Source organism: Sciurus vulgaris (assembly GCF_902686455.1).
Source record: "Sciurus vulgaris genome assembly, chromosome: 7".
Classification (NCBI taxonomy): Eukaryota; Metazoa; Chordata; class Mammalia; order Rodentia; family Sciuridae; genus Sciurus; species Sciurus vulgaris.
In genome coordinates this window covers 6021247-6042406 of record NC_136467.1, presented here as the reverse complement: position 1 = coordinate 6042406, position 21160 = coordinate 6021247, and the positions used below count along the sequence as shown (strand labels likewise).

Here is a 21160-nt window from a genome sequence, read left to right as displayed (position 1 = left end):
ACCTTCACCTAGTTAATTCCCACTGTCCTTCAAGACAACTCGAGTGGCTCCCCTGGGAAGCAGGTGGATCTGGCAGGCTCTGTTAGCTGCACTCCCCGTGCTGCTTATGTACACCTGGAGCATAACGCTACCACTTGGGTTTGCAAGTCTTCCTTTTTCTGCATGTCCCCTGGGCTATGAGCAAGGACCTGCCAAATAGGAGTTGCTAAAATCTTGGTTGAATCTAAAGGAGGAGCCTATTGCTTCGATTGAGAAACAGGTGAGAGGTGAAACACAGGTAGAAATCTTAAGAAAAACTATATACAAAGTTGGTACACTTGAAATGGATCTTGAAGGGATGAACAGTATTCTCCAAATGTACAACCAAGAAGGGCATTTTAATCTGAGAGAATTACACGAGCAAAAGAGAAGAGACATGAAATACGAGGTTGTGTGCAGCATGTGTGAGTGTATGGGGGGTGTTGATAGTACACACCCCTTCCAAATTACTGCACTCTTCATATGAGGGGAGTAGATGGAATCCACACCAAAAATACACTTATCATTACAAATTCATGAGAGATATGGTGTCATATTTGTGTTCCTTCCCTACAGGCAATATGTACACATACTCTACCCACCTAGACCCACCCCGCCCAGAACCACTTAATACAGTACATTATAAAGAACTGACACTGAAATCATTATTATGAATTGAAATACCTACTACTCTGAGGAAGAAAGTCTTCTATTTAGTAAAAAAACAGATACCTCAGTGAATCTGGTACAAGTCCTAAATAGTTAAGAAACACAATCTTGGGGGAAATAGTTCTATTACTGCAATTCTTTTTAACCCAGATTGTCTCCTGGAGGATGAGGTAAATACGCTATGGGGGCAGCTGGAACCGGAATCAACCAACTGTCAGCTAAGTCTCTTTCTTTAATATTACAAAATTTAAGAGAAAAACCATTCAGATTACTACAAAGAAACATTTAAAATGAGCTCATTAAATGCAAATTAAAACAGAAACATTGAATAAGCACTGGGCTATAATTAAAGGCTGAAGAAACAGCAGGTAAGAAACAATTTTCATTGATCAAAGAACTGAAAGCTAACAGAATAAAGTATTTTGCATTAAAACTGCTTTCATGAATATGAAACATTTGAAGGAGAACTTTCTCTTCCTTTCTTTTTCTTTTCTTTTTTTTTTTTTCTTTTCCCATTTTTCAAAGAGGCTTTGGAGGTAGGAATGGATTTGCATATCTTAATACAAAGTACTTTCATTGTATCATTTTTGAGGAATGAAGCTATGAGGTTTCAAAAAAATGCAGACTTCAAAAAAATCCCTGAAATAGGGCCAAAACTGTAAAGGGCATAAGGTCCTTTCAGAGCCTTTAGACCCAAAAGAGAACTTTGTATAATTACATGAAATCCTCTATGCAAAAGTTTAACAGAACCTATTTATCTATTTTGTGACACAGATGTACCTTATCATAAATAGGAGCTTTGGGTACTTATATGTGGAGTTGCTTTCATCTAAAGTTATTCAAATGGCAGGGCAAGTAGCAATACACAGTAAGTTCAACCAGAAATTAAAATTCCAAGACTTTAAATTTTACTGCATACAAACTTTAAAAGTACGTAGATCTGGGGCCAAGAGTAGCATTAGACTGTACATTCCTGACAGCAAGGCACCTTTCTCTGTTCACACTTATGTCTTTGGCACTGAAAGCACATAGTAGGTACTCCATCCTTGACTTTGCTTTTGTGAAACTAAAGCATTATAAAATGAGAAGCAAATGGCTTTTTCCTCCTTCATAAACTTATTTTAATATTAAGATACACTTCTGTTCACCTAGCAAAAAGGCAAAAATAAAAATACTTGGTGGCATAGCAGGAGAAATGGGCACTCGTCATTGGGGAATACTGCATGATCGAGACAAGGCAGAAATTACTGTAAAGTGGCTCTGTACATGTGACATGTAAGTTCTCTAAGAAATATTAAATTAAACAAGGTATAGAAGAAGCTATCTTCTAATTATTGTTTGGTTTTCTTAATCAAAAGTCTTTTTAAAGACATTGAATTTGAATTTTAATACTGGCATCATTATCATATGTATATTCATGCATTTTAATATCTGAGACTACCAAAATACCTATAACTATAGGAAATTACACAGTTCACAAATATCACGACTAAAATTCAATTTTAAACACAAAGAATTGTTCATTTTTAAAAAGGGGAAATATAATTTTAATAGAGCAGTCAAAGTTACATTTTTCTATATTGAATTTGCTTAAGCTTTTCTATTTCACTTTATATTATCTTGAACTCCTCCACATCTCTCACAAAGGCACAATTTTTCATTGATGTCAATTAAATTATGTTTCTGTAGCTATCTGGGCCAGGGCATTTAACATATCAATCATATTCTGAGTGGAGAATATAAGTACTTTTGAAACAGTCTCAATGCTGGGAAGGGAATCCTCGGATTTCAGGTAAAGGTAAAGGGGAGGTAATTATACTGGTAGTGAGGTAACAGTCTTCTTTTCTTGTCCAGGAAACCAATCTTCATGGTTTTCCTCAAAAAATACGCAGGATTTAAATGCAGAGTATAATTTGCATCAAGGAGGGTGTAGCACTTAGGGAGGGCATGAAAGGGGCCTGCTCTGAGTAGTCCTCCTACCCTTATCAGAAAAACCAATCTTAGATAAATATTCCTGTGTATTTTGATCTTCGGCTATCACTGGGTAAAGACCAGAATGCCTTTCTTTCCTGGCCCCAAAGCTTAGTTACCAAAATAAAACGCCTCACTCTAGGGCTTCCTTTCATTTGCTTTCACTTTTATCTTGAGCACTATACAACATACCCAAGTCCAAAACCAGCAGTTCAGATTTTTGACATGTGACCACCAAGACAATGAGGCAATGCCACTCGGTGAATAAGATAATCTGCTGCACATTATCCATGTGGTTTTTATATGGAAAGTACTATTCTTGGCCAGGGCGGGTGTGTGTGTGAAGATTTAACCATTTATGTTGTAATGCACATTTATAACCAATACATAGAACAATAGCTGAAGTAAGAGAAATACTTTTTTTAAAACTCGCTTTAATTTTCCAAGTTTTTAACAGTAATGAATTTGCCTACTCACCGAATCTAACTATCACACTTCTTCCTTCTTGGAAGAATAATTTCGGATAAAACTAAATAAAACCGCCTAATAAAGTTATTAATAAAATAATCTATTGGATAATAATTTATAACTAACTGATGCTTTTTATATCTTAACTTCTCTCTTTTTATAGCTTTACAATAAATTTGCTTCTCAATATTATGCATGCACTAGATTCAGTTGGATTAAAATAAAATGTGTGGAATTGTCTTCAAAGTAAGGTACAGACTACACTTTTGCTGTAAAATACTGCCAAGCATGGATTTTGCTCCTCTACTTGGCTCCCTGATTCAGTTCTCATTTGTGCTTATGAGTGAGTCTCATATAAAAGGCTCAACAAGGCTCATAAAAATTTAATTTTTTCCTTAATTTGATAACAATTTCAAGTCATTCACCAAAAGTTGTACCATGCTAGAAAGGTAAGAAAATCTGGACAACATCCTCAGACTTTACCATTACCGCAATGACCATATTAGTTAACTGGCATGATTCTCCCAACAATGCGAAGAATATTTAACATTTGAACGTTAGTTTCAAAAATAAAAACAGATATAAAAAGTGTTTTCTGTGCATAAAAATTCACTCTCGTCTTTCTTCTGGACAGACATCTGATATCGAACGTGCTTGTTGCAACCAAGTGCAAGCAAGATCCCCAATCCTTCAATACATAACCTGAAGCAATTCTCTGCAATAATGAAACCCCCATACAGCCATGTTTTCTACACATACCACCATTTCCACTGATTTTTGAGGAGAGCACCTCAAGTAACTTTTGGCTTAACAACCCTGGAAGAGAAGACCTGTGCTGACCTTAGACTTTGCAGTGTTTATAACAATTCTAATAGCTACTTCCAAAGTTGGACTCAAAAATCCACCTAGGTGCAAAAGATGTCATCTTTGCTCTCAATTATTCTTACATTTTAAATCTTCAAGAAGAGATGTAAAAGAAAGAATCCCCGGGACAAAATATTTAAATCTACCTGGAGGAACTTCTTTGACCCCAAAATCATGCTAGTCTAATGCTTAAGTTTTTCCTTAAAGAGTCCTACAGACAGTGGGTCCCTAACTGTCCTAAGTGAAAGGCAGCCGCCTTAAGGAACGTGAGGGCTGGAGGCTGGGGTGGGAACCGACCTCAGCCGCCCACCCGGGGCGGCCCTCGGTACCAGGCTGCGGGAGCCCGGGGGGGCGCGGCTGCGCGCACCTCTTCCCTGGCCAAGTCTTCCTGGGAACCCTGTCGAGCCACGGCGGTGCGGGACGGGGACTGCACACACACTTATGCTCCTGGACATCCCACCAGGTCAGCGAGGCTGGCCCGGGTGGGCCCAGGAGCGGGCCCGGCGGCGCGGGCGGAGGATGGCGCGACACTTGCGCCCTGTCACTGACAGGTGGCACCGGCCGGCACCCGAGGTTTCCGGGTCGGCCGGGTCGCGGCGTTGCGCCACAGCTGGGCGCGGGGCGGCGCAGAGGCTGTACCTGGCAGGCACCCACGTACCTATCATGGTCACTGGGCAGGTGGCGGCTGCGGGGCAGGCCGGGGCCCACGCGCGCACTGGCGCCGCCCGCGCCTCCCACCAGCGGTTCTCCTACAGCTTAAGTCCTGCAGGCCTCCCTGCCCCCGCGCCCGGCGCCAGATGCGCATGCGCGGGCGGCCCGCGGCCCGGGGCCTGCTGGGAGTCGTAGTTTTGTCGCATGCTTTCTCTTCACGCCACCGCCCTTTCCGGCTTCAGGCCCAGGAAACGTACGTCACGGGGGGGCGGCTCCGGGCACGCAGTGTTGACGAGTCGCTTAGCAACCGGGAGGCTTACCTTTGGAAGCTTGTTGCAGCACTAGCCACGGACCTGCCCTCTTCCTGCCCCTCCCCTCCCTTAAACTCCCTTCACCTAGGTGCTGCCAAACACCTGGATCGACCTGGGCACCTCGAGGGGTTGAATTTCTACCAGTAACGCGCCTTTTTACGTTTTTTCCCGACCTCCTGCTCACATCCGTAAAACCCACTGATTCTTTTACTACACTTTTTATGAGAACAAGACATTTTCTAGGAAGATGGTGGCAGAAAAAGAGACCCTGAGCTTAAACAAATGCCCAGACAAGATGCCGAAGAGGACCAAGCTGCTGGCACAACAGCCGCTCCCGGTGCACCAGCCTCACTCCCTGGTTTCTGAGGGCTTCACAGTCAAAGCCATGATGAAAAACTCAGTCGTAAGTGATCTTCCTCAATTGAACACACTCGCTCCCTGGCAGGGGACACGACTTGTAGAGGCTGGCTGGCCCCCCCATGGATTCCCAGCCCATGTCCTAGGTAGTCTGCCAAAAATGGCAATGCCTCGGTGCCCACCAGTGTATGGAGGGCAGGCTAGGTCGTTAGAAAGGCTCTTGAGCAGTGAGGCACCGCGCCCATGTACAAGCACCGTCCTGGTAACTCATGGTTTCTAGACCACCCCAAATGACACGGAGAAAGCCCCCCTTGCCTTAATGAAGCCTCAACTAGCCCTACTCAGGAAAGGGTCTGATAGAAGGCGAGTTCTTAGAAATCATAAACTCTTGCAAAATTTAACATGTGCTGTTACACAGCTGGGAACCATAATAATCTACATAATTAAATAATCCACAATAATAAACTTATCTATTCAACCTAGGACATTTTAGAATGCAGTAGAATTTATTCTAACAACATTCTTACAAAACCGTATCAGCCAGTTGCAGTACTGAAAGGCAACTTAATATGAAACCTACATCCTGATAGGCCTTTTAAATGCATTTTAAACAGTTCAAGCTTTAGTTCAAGTATCTCTGCCTTTTAATACAATTCATATTTTATTTCTATTATTTGTGGCAATAAAAATAAAGTATGCTCAATACCATCAGGGGGAAATATTTAAAATGCACACAAATGGTTTAACACCATGAATGATGATTTTTTTAAACCTTCCTGTTTGTTTAATAGCTTTGAATTTGGTATGCTAAACCAGATTTTCTAGAAATAGCACCTGTCTGGGAATGAGACATTAAATAATAAGTGCAGCTTTCAGACGTGTGTAATTCACACCCTGGGAGGATCTGACTTATTGTATGGCAGTTCATTATGTTAAATGAGTAGTGTTGTTTTCCAGTTTCACACTATTTGTTTTACTTATATGTTGCAGTCATAATATTACTTCGTTACTAAACTGCATCCTTAAAATTCATGAGTGAAACAGATTACCTGTCGATCTCTAGGTCATATTACAAAGTTGCTACATGAAATGGTATTCTCATTTTGGGGATGTGTGTCAGTTGATATGCAGTAGTTAAAATACTTGAAAATAGACTAAAAATTCCTACCTTTCTCATAGATTTTCATTTGAATTAATTGTCAAGATGACAGTTGTCAGCCTATAGAATACCATAAGTATTCAAATCAATCACTCAATGTTTCTTCCACACAATACTTATGATTACAATTTTGGTGATTTTTCAGTTGTATTTTAACATCACAAATATATTTTAAAAGTCTTTTTTCGTTGTTTTTCCTAAACCTATGCTCTACATTCTTATCTCATGTCAGTTCTTTAACATGGCCTTATACTTGAGGTCATAGTTTTGCAAAATCGGGTACTTCAGGGTTTTCAAATATAATACATATACCTATGAGACTAAAAAAAGAAAGATTATGAAATAGCCTTTTAAGTAAACAATTAATTTGAGGTAAAATGCCTTAACTTTTCAAATTTTAAAGGAAAATCTCTTAGTGGAAATACCTGTTTTTCTACTGGAATCCTCAAAATGGCATGTCATCTTTTAACTTCATTTAACAGAAATTAGAATTCTAAGAAGCAGACATTTGTCCATTCAGTCAACAACTCTGTCTCTATCTCTAAGTAGCACCTACTACTTCCTCACCATAGCTCTAGGCATTTGGGATGGGCAAAACAAATCTCTGTCCTTAGTACGTTAAGGTAAACCTACTAAAACAACAATAAGGCCTTGATAAAAGAAAAGCAATACTTTTCATAAAAAATAACTGCATGGTGGTAGAGGAAATTTCTTTTTCTCACCCAATATTTACATTTCATCATTTTTGTTTTTAGTAATGTAAACTTTTCAGCATTATAAAGTAAAAGTATCCCTTTCTTTCTGAAGGTGTACTTTTATTCAGAATTTATTTGCCAATTTCCAGTTTTTCTTAGTTGTAACCCTATATTACAAAAGCTAACATCCACAACCATTTTTCCTGCATTAGGGCTCACCTTCAGTTCCCTCTGTCAACCTCTAATTGATTAGATAAGCCACCATTTCAATGCACTTTCATGCAACACATGTAGGACTCTACCCCAAGGGAAATGCAGACTCAAGATGTTTCTTTGAGTGTTACAGTAACATAAGTATGCAAACTTGATCATAAACAAATTTGATCAGATGGGCTGTGCAAGCAGAAACCCTTATTTAAGCAGTCATAATCTGAGTATGAGAACACAAATTTTTTTTATTGGTTGTTCTATTTAGTTATACATGACAGCAGAATGCATTTTGATTCACTGTACACCAATGGAGTACTACTTTTTATTTCTCTGGTTGTACACGATGTAGAGTTACACCATTTGTGTAATCATACATGTACATAGGCAATGATGTTTGTCTCATTCCACCATCTTTCCTGCCTCTACCTCCCTCCTATCCCCTCATTTCCCTCTACACAATCCAATGTTCCTCCATTCTTCCCTTACCATCCCCCACATTATGTATCAGCAGCCACTTAACAGAGAAAATATTTGACCTTCAGTATTTTGGGATTGACTTATTTCACTTAGCATGATATTCTCCAACTCCATCCACTTACCTGCAAATGCCATAATTCTATTTTTCTTTGTGACTGAGTAATACTCCATGTGTATATAGACCACAATTTCTTTATCTATTCATCTACTGAAGGGCATCTAGGTTGGTTCCACAGTCTTGCTATTGTGAATTGAGCTGCTATAAACATTCATGTGGCTGCATCACTGTAGTATGCTGATTTTAAGTCCTTTGGGTATAAACCAAGGAGTGGGATAGCTGGGTCAAATGGCGGGTCCATTCCAAGTTTTCTGAGGAATCTCCATACTGCTTTCCAGAGTGACTGCACGAAGAAATGCAAATCAAAACTACCCTAAGATTTCATCTCACTCCAATTAGAATGGCTATTATCAAGAACACAAGCAACAATAGGTGTTGGTGAGGATAAGAACACAAAATTATTTACAAAATAATAATAACTATAAGTAGCAAGTTTTATCAATCCCAATGACAGTTGTAGTTATTTTATTTCCATTAATTTTCATTGCATTCTACACAAAAATAATTATGAAATCCCTGCAGAGAATTCTATTCAAATTCCTATTGTTAGAATGTGTACCTATAAAGAGTAAAAGGATATGCATAATTTAAAGATTTCATAATTCATTTTCCCCTTAAAGGTCTTTTTTAGGATATGATAGAGCTCATGATCAGAAACCAGTAACCCAATATTATACTGTCTTCATCTCAGCAAAGGAGATACTTTCTGTGTTAATACACCTTATCAAAAAGTAAGTTAGGATGTGAACCCAAGGTTAAGGTGACAGAAGTTCACTTGAACTTTCATTTACTGTTTTCTATCTTGTATACTGAATATTTCTGCTCATGTTTTATCCCCTCATGTAAATTCCCCATGAGAACAGAAAGCTACATCTAACTAATTTTTTAGTTTTAACCAGAACCAAACAGTGTACTTAGTGAATGTCTGATGAATGAAGAAAAGCGATTCTACTCTTTCTTCATATCTCATTCTCTCCCCCTTTCTTGTTGCTATAATTGATGTTTGTCTCTAATTAGAATTTTTTTTTAACCACCGATACCAATTTAGGAGACCAGAAGTTTCCTTTAAAACTCAGCCAAATAATGACATTCCTCATCTATAAAATCCTCAGTTGACTTATTTCTCTTAGAATAAAATCTAAATTTCTTACACTCCTGTAAAGCCCACGTGGTCTGGCTACCTCTGCTGTTCTCGGGCGTGTGTATTAGAACTTTCTCCCTCACTTGCCCAGTGCCATCAACAGTGGCTTCCTGGTTGCTCCTTGACGCCCTAGTACCAGACTTTCTCAGTCTTGGCCCTTCCAGTTCCCTCTTCCTGAAGAACACACCACCACCTCTTGCTGCTTCCGACCTCTCTTCAAGCTGCACTTCTCTGCGAGCACTTCCCTGCCTGCTCCCTGTAACACTGCCGCCGGTAGAGCCCTGCGGCCCTCCCTCAGCACCCCGTTTTCCTTCAATCTTGTGTTTCCCCTGTAAGGTTCATTTAATTGAGCCTGTGTTTTCCTCCACTGAAGATAGACTTCTTGAAGACTGGGAATTCTACTCTTTGCTCTCTGCTGCACCCCCAGCTCAGGAAGCAATCCTGGCACACACATATGAGTATTCTATAATTAAGCAGTCGTTTTTAAATTATCCATATTAATAATCAATTGGTATTATATGTCAATTCCTTAATATAGGCCAGGGCTAGTCACCTCTGCTCCATTTGTCTTTTCCAACCAATCCTTTGAAAAGTCAGAAGACTGCTTTCTCTACTTAACATGTAAGTCTCAGATAAATGGCAGAGCAAGGAAAGGGCCTAGATTTCTAGAATTTTTTTCAACTCAGTCCTCTGAAGAATTTTTTTAGATGCTAATTAATGTACTTTATGCATGGAGGAAAGGGCACATAACCTAAGTGAATCACGTGTGAATGTTAAACCAAACACTCTGGTATCACCAGCACACACACATAGAAGTGTCATCCACTCCACAAAACCAAGTTACCCCCTTTCTAGTTGTTGCTCAGACCCCTCCCCGCAAGTTGACCTCATCCTGCCTCCTCCCCACCCTTACCTCAGCCTGTGTTTTACTTACACATGTGGAATCATCAAGTGTGTAACTTTTTTATGTCTGTTTTCTGTCATCAGAATTGTGTTTGTGAAATTCATGCACATAGTTGCATATGACTATGCAACTAGTTGTAACTAAATCCTTCATGTTTATTCTGAAAGCATATTTTTATGTGTGAACATACCACAACTTCTTTATCCATTCCTTTCTTGGTGCGTATTTGTGTGACTTTCAATTTACAACAATCACAAAGAGTGCTTCTAGGAAAATTCCCTTTCATGTTTTTGGAGAGCATTTATATGAACGTCCGGGGATACATACCTGGAAATGGAATTGCTGGGTCCTACGTCTTGCAGATGTTGGATGTTAGTGCATATAGCAAAATTGTTTCCCCCATCGACTTTTTAAAATGTAACCTTTTGCCAACTCTACATGATAGTGCTACTTGCTCTCTCTTGCTTGGCATTTTCTTTATTTTGCATTTAAATATTCTGGTGGGTATATAATGTTATCTCCTTGTGGATTTAATATTGATTTTTCTTGAGACTAATGAAGTAAAAAAAATTTATGTCTGCTGGTCCTGTGAATATGCTCTTTAGTGAAGTGTCTTTTCAAGATTTTGGGTCATTTTTCTCTTGGCTTGGTTCACTTATGTGTTCTTAGTCCTTTTTCATATTCTATTCTGAATGTTGTGCAGCTTTTGGCAAATACTTCATTGCAGGTATGGTTTCCTGCTCTGAGTTGCGTCTCCATTCCCCATGATGACTTTCATCTCCTCTCTTTTTCAAGTATACACTCTGTGGGGGGAAAGTTATTATCTCAAATGTATTGGTGAATTTCTTTCAAATATGTTCCTCAACCAATTTCAATTGACTCACAATGAAATACATATAGATTAAGACACAAGACATTGAAAATAAATTGGAATGATCAGAAACAAAATAGAACAAATAATAGTGAAATAATTAAATAAATATAGTTCAAGCAGAAAGTCTGGGCCAAAGAACAGAATCAATTATGCCATTCATAAGGGTCAGCATATTTATCGATTGATGTTCAAATTTAATTCTGAGCTTCTTGGCATCTGATGCTGAAAGGGGAACATTATACACTTCTCATTATCACAAAAGAAGAAGTCTATCCATCCCTCTAGGGGATTGAACCTTTTTCTACTCTGAATTCTCAGAGAAATTGATCGTGTAGCATTTTTAATACATGTAACACACCATACCTGCATTTTACTCCTTACAAGAAATATAGTTACAAATTTCATCCATAAAAGATTTCAGTGGGGCCAAGTACATGATATTAAAATGTATCTTGGCAAATAGGATTTTGCATGAGATTAAACTGATGTAATTCACCTATGTGGGCTTTCCATGGTCCAATTTAATCTGGAAATAGAATTCATAAAACTTACAGGAGTGTGTAGATTGTATATTTTTTAGCTCTGGTTCTCAGGTCATTTTACAATAGGAGCAAGATGACTGCCATTTAAGTAAGTAGGCAGAGAAGAAATGTGCGATGTTATGGGAGCACAGAGCTGCGTGGCCTGGAAGAGTCCAGGTCTAGGAAGGCCACCTGGAGGGCAAATCTTGTTTGGATAATGTGACAGATCAGGAGGACCTACAGGAGGAGTTAGGGAGTGTGCAAAAGGCAAAGTCACAGAGTTCAGGCTCCATAGTCATTAGGTTCTCAATCTTTGTTTTCTGCTTTCTTTTTCAAAAATAATTATGCTGTGAATTCTATTCATTATATACACGCCTAACATTGTGTAAATTGTGTGATTTTGTGGAATATTTGTAAAGTATATTTGACTACTTAATGAAGAATATGTTTGCATCATTGTGCATAATTATAATAATTTATATGAATGCTAGTATTTTACATGTTACTGCAAACTCAGCATTTGAAAGACTTCCTAAAACTCTATTCTGAATATGCCATGATTTACTTAGTTTTTCACGCAAGCTGTTCTCAGTTTTTTGTTATTATGCATACTATTGAATATTTGATATAGAAAAGATTTTTCTACATTTTAAGGTATTTCCTTGAAATTATAACTTCTGAAGTACAATTACTGGGTCAGAGAATCTTCAGACTCCAATAAAAATTGGTTTGCACTGCCACCTGCAGTGCTTCAGTGTGCCTGTCCTCCTCCCTGTGGTGGCCTGAGGCCCTAGACCCTGCCTGCTGCCCACCTTCCAACCTTCTCAGTGTGAGCTAGAATATTAGCACCTCTGAAATCATTCTCGATACATATTAGGAGTGGGTTTGGAACATCTCAGGTTCTGGTTTTCAGGTTACAAATTGGAATCAACTGGGGAGCTTAAAAACCACTGAGTCCTGGTCCATCCTGAAAGATTCCCATTTAATTTTCTAATTGCTCTGGAATTGATTTAATTAGTATTTAATTAGAGACTGAAAATATTTGGGTACATAGTGTGATGAGAAGACCTCAAAACATCATTTTTCAGTTAGCCTTTTAATTGTTCCAAAGACATTTATTACACAATATTCCATAGATTTTGTATATTCCTTTTGTGTCATAATTCTACATAATGGTCACAAACATTTGAGAGGAATTTTTAACCAATGTCATGCAATTTTAATTGCTATAACTTGGTAATATGTTTAAGAAACTGATGAAGGTAATTCTTCTTGTTAATTCATACCAAAAGTACTCATTTTAAATTTTAACTTTTACCTGTTTAATCTTGCATTTGACCTTTTAGTAGTATGTGAAGCTGAACTTCTCTTTGAGATAAAAATGATCATATAAATCACTTTCAAAAACAAGTCATCTTATAATAGTGTTTTGTGGTCATCTAGTTTATCACTGTTTATAGATATATGTTTTTCTAACAATTGTTTTTATATTTATTTTATATCTAGCCACTTCACTAACCCTCTTTTTAATCAAATATTTCCTTCAAATCTCATGTATTTTATTTTAATCACATGCACATTTTGAAAATGTAAATGTACAATTGTAGAAAATGACAACTAATCATACTTTTACTATCTAGATTTAATAAATGATTACTTTTTGTAACAATATCATATATTTTTAAGTAAGAATAAATAAATAGAGACCTTAGTAGGCCACCTCATTCCTACTCTATTTATCCATTCCCAGAGGTAACTAGGATGCTAATTTTTGTGTATGTCATTCCCAAGTGTGTACAATGAATATATTTGTATCCTTATGATTGATTGATTGATTGATTGATTGATGATTGAAATTTAGAATTTGTTCTTCAGGTTGCTTTGTCACCTGGTTACAGAGCATGGTATGCCTCTTAGGTCATATTGTATTAATAAAGAGGGAAATGTTTTCAGTATAAAAGGAAGTTCATATATGCTTTTCCCCATTTTGTTATTAGTTTGAGTCACAATGTAACAGCAGCTGAATGAAAACTATGTTAACACAGGAGGATGCAGCATAACACAAAGTGAGAGAGAGTAGTCGGTGTAAGGCTCATTACCGTGGATTCTCCTCTCTGGTTCTGCTCATGCACTTGTTCCTGCAAGCCCCAGTGTGAGGCAAGACCCATCTCTGCGCCCCCTTCCACCGCTTTTTCAAAAGGGAGATCACTGTATTCACTCCAGTACTTCATTTCTAATGGTGAGGAATTTAGTGTTTTAACTGTTACTGTTAATTTTTATTAGAATTATTATTGCTCTGGTTACAAAAGGGCATGGATTTTTAGGGCTTCCTTCCTTGACTTTATTTGATTCATTATTTTCCTCTTACACTTTGTGATTTCTATCAGCCATTTTGCAGAATGATCATTCTTCAGAAAAGGGTATCTCATTACAGCAGAATCACTTGTAGGAAATGGTTTACCTGCTAAAGCCTATTCCATTGTCCTTGGAAATCAATTTGTTCATTAATGCTCTTACTGAGAAATGTTGGATTTCTGCATTGCAGAATCACAACGTCCTTGTATGTGGTTCCCTGTGTTTGTAGGCCAAAGTTCGCCAGATTTGGAATTGCTGAATGATAAGGCATAGCTTCAACTTTAATAGAATGTGTCGGATTTCTCTCCAAAGAATTACTGTTACCAAAGTCTAGTGAGAATGCTTTCTTTCCTATATCCTTTTTCTCAAATCATAATTTGGTGGTATCAAACTAAAAATTGGACCAACCTGAAGAGTTTAAAATAGTATCTTGTTTCAATTTTGCATTTCCTTGATTACTAGTATGTTGATTTTTTTCATATGTTCTTAATCATTTCCTCTAAAATGTACCTGTTCATAACCTTGCCTGTTGTTTCTCCATTGGGTTGTCTGTTCTTGCCTTATTGGTTTACAGGTGTACTTAAATACTGTGGATATGGATATGTTCTAGATATGGTCTACACACAGTCTATGGCTCATCTTCATCTATTTTTTGCACTTTTTTGATGCACAGAATTTTTTTATTTAATTTTAGGTATTTTTATTTATTATATTCTTCCCTTTTTTGGCTAGCTTCAGAAACACTTTTATCCTGATATTCTAAGTTTTCATCTATATGCTTTATTCTTATAATGTCCATATTATACAATAATAATTATTCAAATGCCAGTGTATTTTTAAGATGGGAGGCATGACTTCAATTAGATCTTTTAGGCATAGAGAGCCACCTATCCACTACCACTTGTGGATAGTAACTGGGAATCTCTGTCCCATTGGTGTATTTGACTGTCTCTGAGCCACTGTTGTAATTATTATAACTTTACACATTTGATGTCTGGTAGCATGAATTTTCCCAATTTCTTTACATCTTCTTTGACATTCTTGGACTCTTTTCATCTATAGAGATTTTAGGATTGACTGTAAAATTTTATGAAAAAATTTTTGGTTTGATTAGAACCCTATTGAACATATAGGATGATTTAGGGGACAGCAGCAATCTTTTCTATTCTTAATATGCTAAGCTTTTTTTAAAATTGCAATTATATTGAATTTTATCAAAAACCATTTCTGCATCTGTTGAGATGATCACAAGGTTTTTCTTCTTCAATTTGTTACTATAGTAATTATTAATAGATGACATTCCAATGTTAAATCATCTTTATGTTCTTGTATATGATCTAATTATGATACATTTAGCTTGAAAAACAAATCTCAATTATCAATGTCTTTTTCAATGATCAGAGAGCAAAGTCATTCCTAGTAATCCCCCACAAACCCCTTCTACCGTGGTACCAAGACCAGGTACCATTGTCAAAGTGGTGTCACAGCAGCTTGCTTGGACTGTATAACAAAATACTGTGGCCTGGGTTTCTTGAACACAGACATTTATTTCTTGTAATTCAGGAGGTTGAAATCCAAGATCAAGGTGCCAGAACTTTGGTTCTTGGTGAGGACTCTCTTCCTGACTCGCTGATAGCCAGACTTCTCAGACTTCTCAGACTTCTCACTGTCCCCTCACATGGACTTCCTCCCTGTGTGTTTATGGAGGAATTTCCCCACCACCACCATCTTTTTCTTAAATATCAACTAAAATCTCATCATGAGGGTCCCAGCCCCAAGACCTAGTCTAACCCTAACTACAACCCAAAGGCCCTATCTCCAAATGGCATCATATTTGGGATTAGGGCATCACAAACATTCAGTTCATGTCACGTGGAGAGAAGGAACTGCTATGTTTGGTAGGGACTGGAGAAGGGTCCTCTCTCCTAGAGTTCTTGGTAACTGGAACAGAGCAATGTTTCTGTAAACTAAAAGAAAGCAAAAACTTTCCTTTGGGAAGACAACTAAATATATATACTACATTTGTATTCAGGAAAAAAATAATTTATTAAGTTTTGATATTTTTACTTTTTCACATACTTATATTAAGAACACTTAAATTTGTTCTCTTAGCAATTTTTGAGAATACAATACATTGTTTTAACTATAGTAACAATGTTATACAGTAGATCTCTAGAACTTATTCCTCCTCTCTAACAGAAATTTTGGATTCTTTGACCAATATCACTCCAGTTCTCCCATCTTCCAACCCCTGGTAACCACCATTCTATTCTCTGCTTCTAAGAGTTTGATGTTTTTGTACTCCACACATAAGTGAGATCATGTGGTGTTTGCTTTTCTGTGCCTGGCTTATTTCACTTAGCATAATATCCTCCAGGTTCTTCATATTGTCACAAATGACAGGACTTCTGTCCTTTTGTAAAGCTCCATGTGCATACATTCCATATTTTCATTGTCCATTCATCCATTGGTGGACACTTAGTTTGATATCATATGGTGGCTATTGTGATTAACGCTACAGTGAATAGGGATGAAGATCTCTCTCACATACTGATTTCATTTCCTTTGGATATACAGTCATGCTTTGCTTAACAATTGAGAGGCAGTCTGGAAATGCATCATGAGTGATTTCATTATTGTGTGCATTAGATAGTTTAGGTTAATCATGAGACCTGGCCTCTTCATTAAATCACAAGACATGGTAAACATGAAATGTATGAGGCTGCTGGCAGCATAATGTGGCATACTGCTTTACAATTAACTTTTAAAAATTTTTGTTTTAATAAGTAGGAGTACACTCTAATAGTGCAGTAAATACATGAACCAGTATCATTATTTATTATCATTATCAAACACTAGGCATTGTATATAATTGAATATGCTTTACTTTATACATCTGGCAAGGCAGTATGTTTGTTTATACCAGCACCACACAAACATGAAAGTAAAGCATTGCCCTGTGTTGTCACTAGGTGACAGGAATTTTTAGCTCCATTGTAATCTTATGGGACCCCCTTCGTATATATAGTTCATTGTTGACCAAAATGTCATTTTGCGCCACATAAGTATTTGAATATACTCTGTGGTAAGATTGCTGGGTCATATGGTAGTTCTATTTTTAATTTTTGAGCAGCCTACATACTGTTGCTTTCCACAAAGGCTGTACCAATTTACATTCCCACCACAGGTTTTCTTTTCTCACATTCTCGCTAGCACTAGTTATCGCCCATCTTCTTGATAACAGTTAGTCTAACAGGTATAAGGTGAAATCTTATTGTAGTTTTAATTTGCATTTCCCAGATTATTAGTGATAAGCATTTTTTATACCTTTTTTGAGAATTTGTGTATATTCTTTTGAAAAATGTCTGTCCTCTGTCAAAAATTTGTCTTCTTGGTATTGAGTTGTTTTGAGTTTTTGTATTGAGTTTTAAAATTGGGTGTTTTTACTGTTTTAAAAATTATTTTCATCATGAAAAGGCAAAAATTCTTATGTAAGATCTTAAGAAAATACAGGAAAGAGGAAAAAGAAAGTCTCAAGCCTTTTTACTAGTTATCACTGTTGAATTATTTCCACTTCTTTATATGCTTTTTGTGTGTATATGAAATTGAAGACATGTATCATTAATATAATATAAATTTCAACATCTACCAGTATGTTTTCATTAATAATTTATTAATTTTTATTTTTCCATGATTAGATTAGATATGGTTGTGATTTTTCTTTTTCTCTTTACATTCTTGTGAATTAGTACTCTAAGTCTTCTGATTATGATTTCTTTGACATATTATTTCTTAGGCTGTTTAGTTCAGTTCATACTTTTCTTTTTTAATGCTTTTTATTTTTAATAGATATCATAATCTTATTATTAAAAAGAGTATGTAATTGTATTTTTGCTTTCTACTTCTTTTTTCTTTTTTTTTTTTTTTTTTTTTTGTGGTGCTGGGGATCGAACTCAGGGACTTGTGCTTGCAAAGCAAGCACCCTACTGACAAAGCCATCTCCCCAGCCCTGCTTTCTATTTTTGTGTGGCTGTTATTTGTGAGAGATTATTTGCCCCATTGGTCCGGACTTTAAGATTATGTTGTGGGTCAGTTGCAGTCGCAGAGCCTGCTGGCAGGTGAGTCAGGTCACCTGCACCAGGGGGCGGCCACCCAACCCACCTGCCTTGCAGAGCTAGTCAGCCGGCAGCCAACCCGCCCAACCACCAGGCCAAGCACAGACGCCATCACTGAGAGACCCCGCCTGACCACCACGCCAAGGACTGTTGCTATCTCGGAGCATGTGGCAGACCAGCCAGCCCGTCTGCATCATGGAGCTAGCCCGAGGCTTCTTTATAGTCTGGTGCAGGCATTTCAAATTATTCCTGAGGGAGTGTTCATCGTCATTGTAAGGGCAGCTCCCTTCCTGAGACACCTACAGGAGGCTAGAGGACCTTTGACCAGACTGAGGAGTCAAGAAGAGGAGATATTGAGAGACTCAGGACCAACTCAGAGCCATGGGTGAGTCTCTCCCACTGGTCAGGCTCCCTGGATGGGGCAGTAGTCCCAAAACACAGGGAACTCCTTGGAGTAGAATGACCCAGTGAGACTCCCTTGCTGGAGCTGAGAACCCAGTCAACCGGGAGCATTGAAGAGGAGGGCCACACAGCGAGAGGATTAGATGCAGAGTGAGGGTCCGAGGCCCAGGCAGTAGCTCTGGTCCCCAGGGAACATAGCAGAGGAGGGCTGCTCAGAGAGGGAGTCCCTCACAGGGACAGGCTCCCCAGCCCAGGCAGTGGATCAAGACCACTGGGAACATCACAGAGGAGGGCTTCCCAGTCCAGGTAGTAGTTATGGACCGAAGGGAACTGCTCAGAGGAGAGCTGCCCAGCGAAACTTCCCCACCGGGTGAGTCTTCCCTGCTGGGCGAGGCTTTCCCACCAAGGCAGTAGAACCAGAGACACAGGCCAAGATCAGACATGCTCTAGTCCCCCTTTGGCTGACCATCAGTCAACAAGTGGAGGCACCTTTGCCCACTAACAGGGAATATACCCCACCTGAAGGCCACCACCCCTAGAGGGGCAGCTTCCTAGTGGACCACCGCATTATCAAGTTCCTCAAAGACTTCAGGCTACTGAAGGCTAAGAGGTGAGTTATTGGAAATCTACAGAGACAATATTAGCCAGTAGAGAAAATCTGCAATATCCCAGAGTTTCACTACTAGAGGGGTAGATACCTGAGTAATATGAGAAAACAAGGGAAGAAAATGTCCCAAACAAATCTAGAGGTACATCAATAAAATCCAATGACAGCATGGAAGAAGAAATGTCAGAAAGGGAGTTCAGAATGTACATAATTAAAACAATCAGGGAAGCAAATGAGGAGATGAAAGAGCAAATGCAGGCATTGAATGATGAGATGAAAGAGCAAATGCAGGCATTGAATGATTGCACCAATCGACAGTTAAAAGAGCAAATACAGGAAACAAAAGATCATTTCAATAAAGAGTTAGAGATATTGAAAAACAAACAAACAAACAAATCCTTAAAATGAAGGAAACAATAAACCAAATTAAAAACTCCATAAAGACCATAACCAATAGGATAGAACACCTGGAAGACAGAACCTCAGATATTGAAGAAAAAATATTTATCTTGAAAACAAAGTTGACCAAACAGAGAAGATGGTAAGAAATCATGAACAGAATCTATAAGAATTATGGGATATCATGAAAAGGCCAAATTTAAGAATTATTTGGATTGAGGAAGGCTTAGAGAAACAAACCAAAGGAATGAACAATCTATTCAATGAAATAATATCAGATAATTTCCCAAATCTGAAGAATGAAATGGAAAATCAAGTACGAGAGGCTTATATGACTCCAAATACTCAAAATTACAACAGACCCACACCAAGGCACATTATAATGAAATACCTAACATACAAAATAACGACAGAATTTTAAAGGCTGCGAGAGAAAATAATCAATATGGATATCAGCAGATTTTTCAGTCCAGACCTTAAAAGCTAGAAGGACCTGGAACAACATTTTTCAAGCCCTGAAAGAAAACGGATGCCAACCAAGAATCTTATACCCAGCAAAACTTACCTTCAGATTTGACGATGAAATAAAATCCTTCCATGATAAACAAAAGCTAAAAAAATTTACAAACAGAAAGCTGGCATTACAGAACATTCTCAGCAAAATATTCCATGAGGAAGAGATGAAAAACAATGATGTAAATCAGTAAAGGGAGGAACTACCCTAAAGGAACAGCCAAATAAAGGAAAAACAAGTCGTGTCCCAAAAAAAAAAAAAAAAAAAAAGAGCTAAATGACCAGAAATACAAATCATATCTCAATAATAACCCTGAATGTTAATGGCCTGAATTCATCAATCAAAAGACGCAGATTGGCAGATTGGATTTAAAAGAAAGATCCAACAATTTGCTGCCTGCAAGAGACTCATCTCATAGAAAGAGATTCCCACAGACTAAAGGTGAAAGGATGGGAAAAAAACACACCATGCACATGGACTCAGCAAAAAAGCCAGAGTATCCATCCTCATATCAGATAATGTGGACTTCAAGCCAAAGTTAGTCAGAAGGGATAAAGAAGGACACTTCATACTGCTTAAGGGAAGCCTAAATCAGCAAGACATAACAATCATAAATATCTATGTCCCAAACAGTGGCTCATCCATGTACATCAAACAAATCCTTCTCAATTCCAGAAATCAAAGAGACCACAACAAAATAATACTAGGTGGTTTTAACACACCTTTCTCACCACTGGACAGATCCTCCAAACAAAATTTGAACAAAGAAAGCATAGATCTCAATAACACAATCAATAATGTAGACTTAACAGACATTTATAGAATATACCATCCAACAAAGAGCAAATACACTTTCTTCTCAGCAGCACATGGATCCTTCTCTAAAATAGACCATATATTATGCCACAAAGCTAATGTTAGCAAATACAAGAAGATAGAGACACTACCTTGTATTCTATCAGATCATAATGGATTGAAATTAGAAATAAACGACAGAGTAAAAAACAGAAACTACTCCAATTCCTGGAGATTAAATAATACGCTATTGTATGATGAATGGATAACAGAAGACATCAGGAGGGAAAATTTAAAAATCTTAGAGGTAAATGAGAACAAAGAAACATTATATCAAATTCTCTGGGACACTATGAAAGCAGTACTTAGAGGAAAATTTATTTCATGGAGCGCATTCACTAAAAGAAGAAAAAACTAACAAATAAACAACCTAACACTACAGCTCAAAGCCCTAGAAAAAGAAGAACAGACCAACACCAAAAGTAGAAGACAGGAAATAGTTAAAATCAGAGGTGAAATCAACAAAATTGAAACAAATGAAACAATAGAAAAAAATTGACAAAAT

General features: G+C 37.8%; 2 protein-coding genes across 3 annotated transcripts in view; one reads left to right on the top strand and one right to left on the bottom strand.

Moving 5' to 3' along the window:
• Positions 1 to 4802, bottom strand: part of PRKN (parkin RBR E3 ubiquitin protein ligase) — a 1234090-nt gene extending 1229288 nt beyond the window's left edge. For both annotated transcript variants that reach the window (XM_079148625.1, XM_079148626.1), the window contains exon 1: positions 4649 to 4802. In XM_079148625.1, the coding sequence (XP_079004751.1) occupies positions 4649 to 4655 (7 nt within the window). In that variant the 5' untranslated portion in view covers positions 4656 to 4802. The remainder of the gene's footprint in view (positions 1 to 4648) is intronic.
• Positions 4803 to 4964: 162 nt separating this feature from the next.
• Positions 4965 to 21160, top strand: part of PACRG (parkin coregulated) — a 491257-nt gene continuing 475061 nt past the window's right edge. Inside the window, exon 1 of the mRNA XM_079148635.1 lies at positions 4965 to 5355. Within this exon, the coding sequence (XP_079004761.1) occupies positions 5200 to 5355 (156 nt within the window). The 5' untranslated portion in view covers positions 4965 to 5199. The remainder of the gene's footprint in view (positions 5356 to 21160) is intronic.